Source organism: Podarcis pityusensis (genome assembly GCF_964106645.2).
Source record: "Podarcis pityusensis genome assembly, chromosome: 3".
NCBI lineage: Eukaryota > Metazoa > Chordata > Lepidosauria > Squamata > Lacertidae > Podarcis > Podarcis pityusensis.
The window spans coordinates 32,475,752-32,488,051 of NC_138026.1; the positions used below are offsets into that span (position 1 = coordinate 32,475,752).

At 45.6% G+C, this 12,300-nt stretch overlaps 1 protein-coding gene across 1 annotated transcript in view; it reads right to left on the reverse strand.

The window, feature by feature from the left end:
• The window catches only part of HMGCLL1 (3-hydroxy-3-methylglutaryl-CoA lyase like 1), a 58,218-nt gene extending 47,115 nt beyond the window's left edge, over positions 1-11,103 (reverse strand). Inside the window, exons 1-3 of the mRNA XM_080998767.1 lie at positions 10,864-11,103; positions 1,130-1,207; positions 464-571 (exon numbers count right to left, since the gene is read on the reverse strand). Coding sequence (XP_080854893.1) covers positions 464-571; positions 1,130-1,207; positions 10,864-10,980 — 303 coding nt within the window. The 5' untranslated portion in view covers positions 10,981-11,103. The remainder of the gene's footprint in view (positions 1-463; positions 572-1,129; positions 1,208-10,863) is intronic.
• Positions 11,104-12,300: the final 1,197 nt, after the last annotated feature.

Consider the following 12,300-nt stretch of genomic DNA (forward strand, 5'->3'; position numbering starts at 1 on the left):
CAATTGAGCCAGTGTGGTGTAGCGGTTAAGAGCAGTGGACTCGTAATCTGGTGAACCGGGTTCGCGTCTCCGCTCCTCCACATGCAGCTGCTGGGTGACCTTGGGCTAGTCACACTTCTTTGAAGTCTCTCAGCCCCACTCACCTCACAGAGTGTTTGTTGTGGGGGAGGAAGGGAAAGGAGAATGTTAGCCACTTTGAGACTCCTTCGGGTAGTGATAAAGCGGGATATCAAATTCAAACTCTTCTTCTTCTTCTTCTTCGGCATAAAGCAGCTGCTACGTTCCTCTGTCCTGAGTGCCAAGTGTGGACAAGGCAGGGCAAAGTCAGGTGGGAGGTGACTAGCAGGTATAAGGCATAAGGTGTAGGGGGGTGATGGTTCAGAAAGACATTCCTGCTATGGGAAACCTACATAGCATAAAAATGCTGGATCCTTCTGTACGATGCATTTTTCAATTTACCTACCTGAGGTACCCATTTCGAAGAAACAAAGCTCGTCACTTCTATGACAGGCAAGCCTGTTTTGGAAAGTCGGTTGATGAATTCAATTTTGACATCTGTAGGGACTATAGCCTGTGGGAAAGTAAGGGGCAGACCGGTATTGGTACAAAATGTAGCATGTGGCAAAAGCGTTTTGAACAACAATAACAGGTATTTTTAACGCTCTAAAATAAAAATGGCAGATACTGCAGACGGGTGCTATTTTTTTTCAGGCAAAAGCAAATTGGCACACCTACAGGGATATGAGTTTGACAGGGAGGTGGGGAGGTCAGGGCAATGTGAGCACACCAGCAGTGCCCCTGCCCCCAACTTTGTTCCCACGCTGCCCTCGCAACATCCAGGTACATGGTAACAATGAATGTGCTGGGAAGCCAAGTCTGTGGTGGCCCCTGCTGCCTGCCAGTGCTCCTGGCTACAGCTTCCCCCCACCTGCTGTAGAAATGCTGTAGAAAGATATTAGAAGCCCTCCATAATCAATTAACTACACATGTGTTTGTGTGCGTTTGAAACCAAAGTTCATGCACACACTGAAGCACTTCAGTCATACGTATTTCAGAAGATCCATTTCATGCTTTAAACTTCCTGGCTTTCATGCATAACTCAGCCCTTCAGCTCACATTGTCCACTTACCTTTTCATTCTGCAATCCATCTCTAGGCCCGACTTCTACTATTTTAACAAATTCGGGAAATCCACTTGTGAGCAGTTCCTGAAACAGAAAAGTGTGTAAATAAATAAAAGATAATTTGTGCTAGGGCTCCCACTCTGGGGCACTGCCCCAAAGAGTTTTGTTTCAAGTACTGAATTCATTCTGGAGGTCCGTACTTAACCTGAAACTGTTCTTAACCTGAAGCACCACTTTAGCTAATGGGGCCTCCTGCTGCCGCTGCGCCACCGGAGCCCGATTTCTGTTCTTATCCTGAAGCAAAGTTCTTAACCTGAAGCACTATTTCTGGGTTAGCAGAGTCTGTAACCTGAAGCGTATGAAACCTGAGGCGTATGTAACCTGAGGTACTAGGGATGAGTCCAGGAGTGGGCAAGTTATAAAAAAGAAAAAATTTTCAGAATATGTGCAGAGTGCTTTTCAAACCACCAATAATAACCACAAGGTGTTCCCACAGTGTTAGGATTAAAGAGTAGATATTTGTCAGGAAACATGTGGGCCCAGTATAATTTCCCCACCACCACTACCACTTTGGGAAATTAAGAATAATTATTCCGTGATTACTCAGATAGATCATACCTCCTCCAAAAATAGTTTACACAGCCAAAACATATATTTGTGAACTTATTATTATTATTACTATCTAAAACCAACTGCTTTGCATGCAGAATGCCCCAGGTTCAATCCCTGGTATCTCCTGTTAGAGACCCCTATCTGAAACTTTGGAAAGATGCTGCCAGCCAATGTAGACAACAGTGAGCTAGATGGACCAATGGTCGACCTCTGCAAGGCAGCTTCTGTGTACCTAAGGCTTGGTGACTGGCAGCACCTGTGGCAAATCTGCTCCAGAGTTACCAGTCTAGAGGGGATGCTTGGCTATGACCATCTGTCTTGTTGGCAGGCTACTTTGAGAAGTGGGGTTTGGCCAATGACACCCCACTATCATTCCTTTCTTTAAACATCCCTTCAGGAAAAACCCATTTTCAACCATGGCCTTAGACCAGAGGTTCAGAACTTGAAGTTCTTCAGATTATGTCCTATAGGCCCCAGCCAGCATTGTCAATGAAGGTAGCTGTAGTCCAGGGACATCTGGAGGATCACAGCTTGCCTTATATCAGAGTTTCCCAAACTTGGGTCTCCAGCTGTTTTTGGACTACAATTCCCACCATCCCTGACCACTGGTCCTGCTACCTAGGGATGATGGGAGTTGTAGTCCAAAAACAGCTGGAGACCAAAGTTTGGGAAACCCTGCCTTAGACAGAAGCCAATTGGGTAGGGGGGAGAGAGAAACTAAAACTGTGACGGCCTGGGAATCTGATTCAGAGGCTGAACCTGAAGAATCCCAGCCTGCACAGGAGTCCCCGCCTCCAGGGCCAGCTGAGCCGGGGCAGGGCCTTGAATCTGAAGGGCCCGCACCTGTGCCAGATCCTCAGGAGCAGACACCAGATGAATCCACTCTGGCTCCGGAGGTGATTGAGGACCCATTGCCTGCAGGTGCTCCTCTCCCAGCCCTGTCAGGGGAAGGTGAGGTTGCCTCTGGGTCCAGTAACCCTCCCGCCTCTCCTGAGCTGCAGAGGCTCAGGGCAGAGAGGCGGAGGGAACTAAGTTCTCTCAGGAGGAGAGCTCACCTTAAGGCCAGGAGAGGCGAATCACCTGTGGGCCGGGACCACCCCTGGCCTCAGAGGAGATAAAGGCCAGTCAGCCCAGTCCCAGGTTGCGGGAGCAACATTGCTGGAAACCTGTTCCTGCCACCACCCTGACCTGCTCTTCCGGAGTTCCTGACCACGCCCGGCTCCTTGCCTTGGACTCCGCTTCGCCCTTGACAGACAGCCTCCAGACCCTCGACCCAGGACCGGACTCAGACCACACCGCACGGTAACCCCCCCAGGACCAGCACAAAAACTTGGGAAATTCAGAAAGAAAACGAAGATGGGCATATGACAAGTAAAGATTTCAGATTTGACTAATAAGGCTATCCAAAGAATTCAAAAAGCCATAGGGTAGAATTAAGCTATTGTGAAGTAGCTACCACAAATAATCAAGCCTAGTTCGGTATGCAAAGCCAGTATGCTAAATTCAAACATGTCACAAATGAAGGGAGTTGTAGTTCAGCATGTGGAGGACCACAGGTTCCCTTCCCTCTCCTCGACCAGAGCAACATGAGCAAGCAGACTGTAAAAGTTGCTGTAGCATGGTCAAACATAAGGTTCTTGCTTCAATATCTGAAGCTCTAGCCATTTAAAAGGTCTATGCCTTCATAACTATGACCTTCATTTCATTAAGTCCCAATTAACCATGGAAGTATCAATGAGGAGGGGAAGATTTGTGCAGACAGAAGACAAGACTTGCAGCACAGGTGTCTGAGTAGGAGTCAGGAACTGCTTTCTGTAGGAGAGGACACTGACAAGCGTTGGGAAATAACTGGGGAATATTAGTTAATCCTGAAGTCCCACGTGTGTGGGAAACTACAAAAGAATAAACTGCTGACTGCCTGAAATTCAAAAGAGCCGGAAAACCCCCCAGCAGGGTTTAAAACAGAAATATGTGAAGAGTTTGCAAAGTGCTGAAAATATAGGTTGTTGGAGCTCAAAATGTCCCAGTATTAAGTGCTCTCAAATGTGCTCCCCCACCTCTACCCTTCTCTGAGTGAATAGTCCACAACCTTAAGTAAGTTTAAATGCTTTACTTACAATAATCAGAGCACTGTTCAACCCTACAGCAGAAACAACACAGGGAAGGTACTCCTGGTTATAAAATACATTAGTTGGTCTCAAACATGTGGTCTCAGTCTGGAGCCCCAGCCTCAGATGTCTGCTCAGTTACGTGGTTCAAAGTGAAGAGGGGGGAGACAGAAAGAGAGAAAGAGAGAAAGAGAGAGAGAGAGAGAGAGAGAGAGAGAGAGAGAGAAAGAAAGAAAGAAAGAAAGAAAGAAAGAAAGAAAGAAAGAAAGAAAGAAAGAAAGGAAAGAAAGAAGCCTTACTTCCTACCTCCCCAAAAGTGAGGGAGCACGACCTAGCCATGCCTTCTTTAGCAATTCACAGCTCTATGATCCTTAACCCCCTTAATTTACTAAAAAGCATAGGCATGCACTGTTATGTTTGACTGCAAAATCTTCCACAAGTGGAACTCTCAAAATGCACACAACCAAATGCATCATTGTTTACCCAAGGCACATATTTTGACATGGCTCACACTGGGGGGCTGGGGGCAGGTGCCTTAAATTTTTGTCTCTAGAATCTGAAGGGGAAATGAGCCTCACAATGCTGTGCCTTTGGGTATATCTCTCGCATCCACCATCGTGGGTGTCACCTCCCTTGCCACAAACTGCTTTGCAAGTTAAATTAAATCCCATGTAGTAACATCCTTCAATGACTGCTAAAGTACAGTTTAAAAAAAAATCCAGTACAGTTACTATGCATTTATGTGAGCGGTGTAAAAAGAAATGGGAAACAGCTGCACAACATCTCTGATCACATACGGCATCTGGCAGGCTAAACCTTCCTTGGACCAAGCTAGGCCCACACTTGCGGAGAACATAAACCTATTTTATTTAAATATAAAGGCAAAACTTTCACATCTGCTAAATAACATCCCCCACCCCTTTCGGAAAGTGCTTTTTCTTATAAGTGGAAGCCCTCCTGACAAAAGGGCATTGCATTTTGAGGTTTTCCATGATTATCAGATAATTGCGCTTACAAGGCAAATGCCACATTCGTGATATAAACACATCTGTGAAAGAAGCAAGAGAATCTGAAGTGTGCTAAACGTATCATACTTTAAACAGGATGCGTTCAAAACGCATAAAGCTTTTATTGTCATAATAATTTTCAACCGTTATGAGCCAAATCTTGTCACATTGACTGGCACAGGCACACACCCGTAAACCTGCGTGTACAAGTGGAGTCAAAGGTCAGGAACATGTTATTGCATATTGTAGGGGGTCACCAATGTGATGCATTCCAGATGCTGCTAGACTACAACCTATAAATAAAAAATATATCCAATATTCTCTCATCCAATGGTTGTATCCAATGGTAGTCCTACCCAGAGTAGACCCACTGAGAAACAACACATGCTGTATATCTAATGGACATTTAAAGCACATGACTTTAAAGAATTGTGGGAACTGTAGTTTAATGGTGCTAAGAACTGGAGCCGTCTGAGAAGCAAATACAGTTCCCAGAATTCATTAGATGAATCCATGTGCTTTTAATGTGTGTTGGATATTCTTAAATGGAGTGGATCTGCAGTGGAATCAAAATGGTGGAGCCAGTGTGGTGTAGTGGTTAAGAGCGGTAGTCTCATAATCTGGTGAACCGGGTTCGCGTCTCCACTTCTCCACATGCAGCTGCTGGGTGACCTTGGGCTAGTCACACTTCTCTGAAGTCTCTCAGCCCCACTCACCTCACAGAGTGTTTGTTGTGGGGGAGGAAGGGAAAGGAGAATGTTAGCCGCTTTGAGACTCCTTTGGGTAGTGATGAAGTGGGATATCAAATCCAAACTCTTCTTCTTCTTCTTCTAGTTCCATTAATTTAATGGGTCTACTCAAGTTCTAGATTGAAGACAACCTCAAATCTTGCTGTGCTGCCCCTGAACTTCTCACTGCTCAGGAAACTGGGGTGTAACAGACTAGTGCCTGTAGGATCAGAATAGCAGGAATTTCTTACACAATATTAAATAACCTCTGTTCCTTGAAAAGCTCAAAGCGGCACTCAAAATTTAAATACATAAACATCAAAATGTACAATTGGCAAAAGTAGAGAACAAACCTGAGGAAAAATCACTCCTGTCAACCAGAACTTAAATTTTAAAAATCGCATTTAAACTTAAGCCAGAATTTAAATATGAAAATTAAAAGCTAGAGGAAATTTCTTTTAAGAAAATGTCTTAATTTGGCAGTTAATGCTGCACAAAGCTGTTGTCTGATGGGCTGTCAATGTAACATTTCTTCCTAAATTTGATCCAGCAAAAATGCATGTCTGATGATTAAAGATAATGACTGGTTATTGAATTAGGTATTAGCTCTGTGAAGTGGTGAGCACTATGGCTAAATTATATCAACAAGGAAACAGTTTACATGAAAGCCTAAGAGCCTCAAGCATTTTCCATTTATCAGGTGTTGCCAAAGAAGAACAAACAGCTTGTAAAACCAGCCATTCCCACCCTCCCCCCAAAATAAAAAAAAGTACTGCCATGTAAATCGGAAAGTAAATTTCAGTTCCACACCCCTCTTCTGCTACCTCATTTGAGCAAAAGAGAAAAGCACTACCAGGGCCTGTGATCATGTTGTTTGCCAAATACTTCCATGAAAACATTCCCCTCCACACACACGCATGCTTAGTTATAAATTGATGAAAATAGAGGTTTATAACAGAAAAATGCCAGTGACCTTTAATCATGGAATTACAGCCTTCTTTAAACTTATCCCAACTGTAAGCGAATAAAGCAAACAAACTTGAGACACCCACATGCAGAAACAAACAAGCACATGCAGCTGCCTGCTAATCACTTCCTGGGATGTGAGATCTGGCATTCAAGGAAATCAACAGATGATCCACCTCATGGGGAAGGACCATCGCTCAAGGTACAGCAACAGCTTTGCATGCAGAAGGTCGCAGGTCCAATCCCTGGCATCTACAGGCAAGGCTGCCGGAAACCCTGGAGAACCATTGCCAATCCAAGTAGACAATACTGAACTAGATGGTCCAAATGCCTGACTTGGTGCAAGACGGCTGCTTCTGGTCCTATCATCCTTGCCCATCACGGCTTGTAAGGTCAAGGGGGTGGGTCAAGGAAGCGATTAATGCCTCATTGCAGGAGGGATAGTGCTGCCCCTTCCTTGGCCTCTGGGGTAAATGGACAACTACTACCCTACCATGAATGTCCCTTTCCTGGGCAAAGTGATTAAGAGAGTGGTGGACAGCCAGCAGTAGATGGTCCTGGATGGAGCAGTTACGTAGTCCCATTTCCATCTGGCTTCAGCACTGACACACCACTTGGTCACCCTGATTACCATTATCAGGAGATAAATGGGAGAATGTGTCACCCTGTTGATTCTCCTAGATCTCCCCACAACTTTCAGTAGCATTGACTATGGGGTCCATTCAGAGCAGCACTGTGAGTTTCCAGTCAGGGACATTGGGTTACAGTGGTTCTGCTCCTTCCTACAAGACCACTCCCAGAAAGTAGTGTTAAGGGACTGCTGCTCAGCCCCATGGCACTTTTCCAGTGGGGTCCTGCAGGGTTCCATCTTGTCCCCCTAGCTATTCAACGTCTATTTTTTAAAAAATCACTGAGATGAGTCATTTGTGGATTCAGATGGTGGTGTCACTAGCATGAGGATGACACACATTCCACCTGGCTCAGGAGAGGCTGAGCATGGGATGGACCAATAATCAACTCCAGCAATTTGGATCCCGGAATTAGGGGTATGGCCTGTTCTGGAAAGGATGACACTACTCCTGAAGGAACAGGTGGGTAGTTTGAGGATAATTCAGTGCCCAAGCTCATTCACCATCTAAATGGACTAAAAGCTTGTCCACACTGCATTGCCCCAGGAAAACCCACTATTTACTGTTGAATCAAAGCAAACATCAATTGGGTTTTCAGTGGATTAACATTTGCCCCCAAGGAAAGCAGTGGGGCACATCCCAGTCCCATGCTTTCTAGGCACAGAATAAGCAGAAGTGTGAACCCCTAAGATAGCCTTGTTCTAGTAACCTCATGATTGGATTATTGCAAGGTGATACAAGATGGAATCATGTATCAGCAATCTCCAAAGCACTGCACTGACTGCCTATGAGCTACTGGGCCCAATTCAAGGTCTTGGTAAAGGTGTACAGCTTAGGGCTCAAGTACTTAAAGGAACGCCTCTTCTAATAGTTTCCAACCAGCACCTTGGTCATGGTACCAGGGATTAATATGGCCTACTGTGCAATTTCATTACAAAGGGCCTTCTCTGTGGACGTACATTCCGCTTCTGCCCCACTTGTCAATTTAATAAACATTTCAATTATATTTTTGATCTGTTGTTTCAGGATATTTGTTTCAAGGTATGATATTTTAAATGTTTCAATTATTTTGTGATTGGTTATATTTTATTATCCTTTAAACCTCCCCGAGATAGGGGTGGGATATCAAAATAGTATAACAGAACAACGACAGTAACAATGATGGAAGTACTACAAGAGTATACACAAGAAGAGAAAGAGAAAAATAAATATGTGGGGACATAAACAGATAGCAAGTAGCCAGCCTGAGAATGAAAACATGATGGAAAATACACAGCAATAAAATGGTTCCAAAGATCTAAGACTTTTAGCAACCTTAAAATTAAAACCATACTTTTTAAGGACATCTAATGGTAATAAACTGATTACCAGAAGTAATAATGGCTTCTAAAATCCATTAGATCAAAACACTTCTGAAATAATAGAACGCTCCAAGGCATATTTGCCAATTTGAAAACTACTTAATTTGGAAAATTAAAGTCCTCCAAGGACTGAGACTCATCAGGAATGTGTACATAACAGGAAGCAGATTTTCCTCTGATGTTTAAAGATTGGCTTATCTCTGTTTTACTTCCTTGTGTACCAAAGAAAACCTTCTGCAGATCTTCTAAGGGCAAGTTCACACACACACAATCTATATATCTATATATGGTGTGCCTCTAAAGTGCTTTAAAGGTACCCTAAAAATGTAAAGACTCAATGTGTGTCAAAACAGTCCATTACAGAGCCGAGCCAAAATGTCCAAAATAGTTTTTTTCCCTGAGAATATTTCTAGATTATTCTTTTCCTTACTTTCTGCCCCTCTGGAAAAGTCACTTTGCATAGTGTTCTCTAAATTCTCTTTTTTGTGGAGTCCGCACCACTGAGGCCACTTGAGCCTCAAACAACAGCAAAGAATCCGCAAGTACCCCCAAGCTACATGCCCACTCCTTCAGAGGGAGTGTAACTCCATCAAGGGCAGGCAATCTCCCATCCATCCAGTCTAGGAAACCACCCACTAACAATGTCTCCATCTTACCTGGATTGAGCTTCAGCTTGTTGGCTCTCAACCTTAAAAACATCCTCTCTATACCAAGCCAGTGCAGACTTGCTGCCTTATATCTGCTTGTGAAAAGGGAGAGGGCTTTGGGTTTTTGTTTTGTTTGGGTTTTTTTGCAACTTTATGTCAGTCGATATACCCCTTTCTACACAACTCAAATGTCCCAAAAGCTATGCACTTCTGTTCACCCAAGGGTTAGACCTTTGTAACCGGAGGCTTGGATTTTTCAACAGATGTTTCCTATATCACAAAGTTCATATTGAAGAATATTCAGTAAGGCAGAAATAATGATCCACACCATATGGCAATCCTGTCCCATTAGCTAATTTTGGGGGGAGCTGTCAAAGTGTCTTTACTGACATTATAAGAGGTGACAACACACCGGGGGCAGGGTGGATAATGACTACCCTGGGCTTTAGCTACCTGCACAGTGCAAGAGATAAAAAGAAAGTATAAATTATAATTGTCTCTCAGAGATGAGTCAGGAAGTGTGGCTTCCTGACTGCTTTGGGATAGCTGGAGTATACATGGTCCTGCTCAACTCAAAAGAGGACTAGCTATCAAACAAGAGTAGTGACCTCTGGCCCATAGGCCAAATCTGGCCTGGCACAAGTCCCAATTTGGCCTGTGAGTCCGTTTTCCCCAAACTATGACCATTTACCTCCAAATGCCTAACATCCAGCTTGCACTTGGGAAACTGCACTAGAGTTTTTGACAGGTGCATGTGCCAACCTGATGCCCTCCAGATCTTGCCAGGCTACATCTCCCCTAATTCCTGACATATGGTCATGCTGGCTGTAGCTGATGGGAGCTGGAGGCCCACAACATCTGGAGAGCCACAAGTTCCCCGGCCCAGAAGGCAAGGGGATGCAGTGGTTATGGCTGCTGCCTCTGCTTGCTTGCTCATCTCAGTCTCTCTGTCTGGGTGGCACACCAGTGAAGACTGGGCCTGCTGGTCCCCAATTCAAGCTGCTGCTGCCCAGAGAGACTGGCAAGTGATCAGATGGGCAGCAAGCAGCCACTTCCAACTCTGCTTCCTCCCCCTTACTGGGTGGTAAAGCAAGAAGCTACCACGCGATCCAAGGGAGAGCAGTTTCAACAACTGCACTGCCCAGAGGGAAAGCACAGGTGAGCGTTTAGAAGCAAAACTAACAGCTAAAACAAGAGAACCTAATGGTGTATGTTTTATGGAAGTATGGAATTCTTTTCAGACTATTTAAACAAACATTATAGTATGATGAATTCACAAGCAGGATTTGAACCATGAGCAACAGAAAGAATGAGACATTATTGTATAATGGTTATGATATTAAAGCGTGAAGACAGGGTGAATAAAAAAAAACCACCATGGAAAATGGGATGGGAAGTCAATAAAACAAAAGAAAAATGTATTATGCAATTTTATGTGACATTTGCGGAAATTTAATTATATGTATGTATGCAATATAGAGGAGGCACCTCCAAGTCCCAAGTAAGTAGGGACCCCCACCCACTTGACGGGGCCTAAACCATCCAAGGGGGCTTTCCCACTAACTCGGTGGTGGTCAGGGTCAGGGATCGGGTAGGTCCCCCCAAGAGGCAGGGGTGGAGGGGTGAGGGCACCTGCTGCCCTACATCACCGCCGCCCCCGTCCCTGCGTGGCGCTCAGGTACCTGCCCGGGATGCTGCAGCGCCGTGGGCTGCGGCGCCGCTTCTCCGATCCACAGCTGCTCCTTGAGGAGATGCTGGTAGCTGAGGCAGTGCTTCAGCGCCGACGGCATGTTGCCCATGGCCGCTGCTTTCTCAAGGTCGCCCGCAGCGCCGTCTCCTCCCCCCGCGGCCGCGGCCAGCCATCGCCGCTGCCGTCGCCGCGCAGAGACCCGCGCCGGAACCGAGGCCCGGAGAGAGCGGAGGCAGCGCGCCCGCCTCAGCCAATCCGAGGAGTCGCCGTCGCTAGCGGCGGCGCTCATTGGCCGAGAGGGGCTGCCGGGAGTTCGCTGGGTCGGCGTCGTGATGCTGATGCTGCGGATGCTCAGGCAGCCTCAGCATCCTTCGCCAGGTAACGCAGCTGGGGGATAAGCGCATCCCAGCAAAGGCCAGGCTGTGCTCTCCACCGCGGAAGCCGCGAGGGGTTGACGAATAGCTGGATCATGCCATGCAGAGTTAGGTGGGACTGCTTCCTTAGATTGCCGTCCAATAAGGAAGGTTGCAACCGTTCTGAATTTTAAACTGGGGCAGACAGAGGGTGCGCGCAGTATGTGTGGTGGTGGGGAGTCTGTTTAAGCAATATTTAGTTCCTGTTCCAGTAGGTGGCGGTCACAGAACCTCTTTAAGCGCTGCTCACGCCATTAAGAACTACGAGAAGAGAGAAGCAATAAGGACCAAAAAGACAAGAGTATTAAATTTCCAGCAGACTTGACTTTGGGGCACTTTCATAGGGAGAGAGCTGCGATCTGGGAGCAGGTGATGTCAAAAAAGCAGGGATTTTTTTGAGCACGCTAAGAGTGCCTATGCATCAGGACTGATACTGTATTGCAGAACGCTGCCCATCGGCCCATCTGCTTCAGAGTTGGATGGCAGCAGGTCTTTGGTGTTTCAAAGATTGGCATTGAGTTCAATACCTTGGACTAGGTAAAGAGCAGGAAGGGTAATGTCAGTGGCGAACCTTGAGCTCTCAAATTTCAGCAGCACACTCTGCAACACCAAAATTCGACACACGCACACCACACCTCTCTCGCTCCATTCTAAAGAATAGTTGCAGCGTCCCCTGTGGTGCCCCCAAGATTGTGGGGGTGGGACTTCTACTTCTTGGCAAGTCCACACGAGCTTCATATTAACTCGCTGTTTATTAGTGTAAACACGTTCCTTACTTTGATTCTGTAAAATCTGCAGGTTGACAATTACATTTTAAAACAAAATTAAATGTACCAAAACCCCTGAGAGGACTTGCATGTTTTAAATGATACTAGGACTATGAAAGTGTTTTGGATATTGTTATATCTCTGGACAGCATCTTAAAAAGCAGAGACATCACCTTGCTGACAAAGGTTCGTATGGTTAAAGCTATGGTTTTCCCAGTAGTGATGTATGGAACTGAGGGCTGGACCATA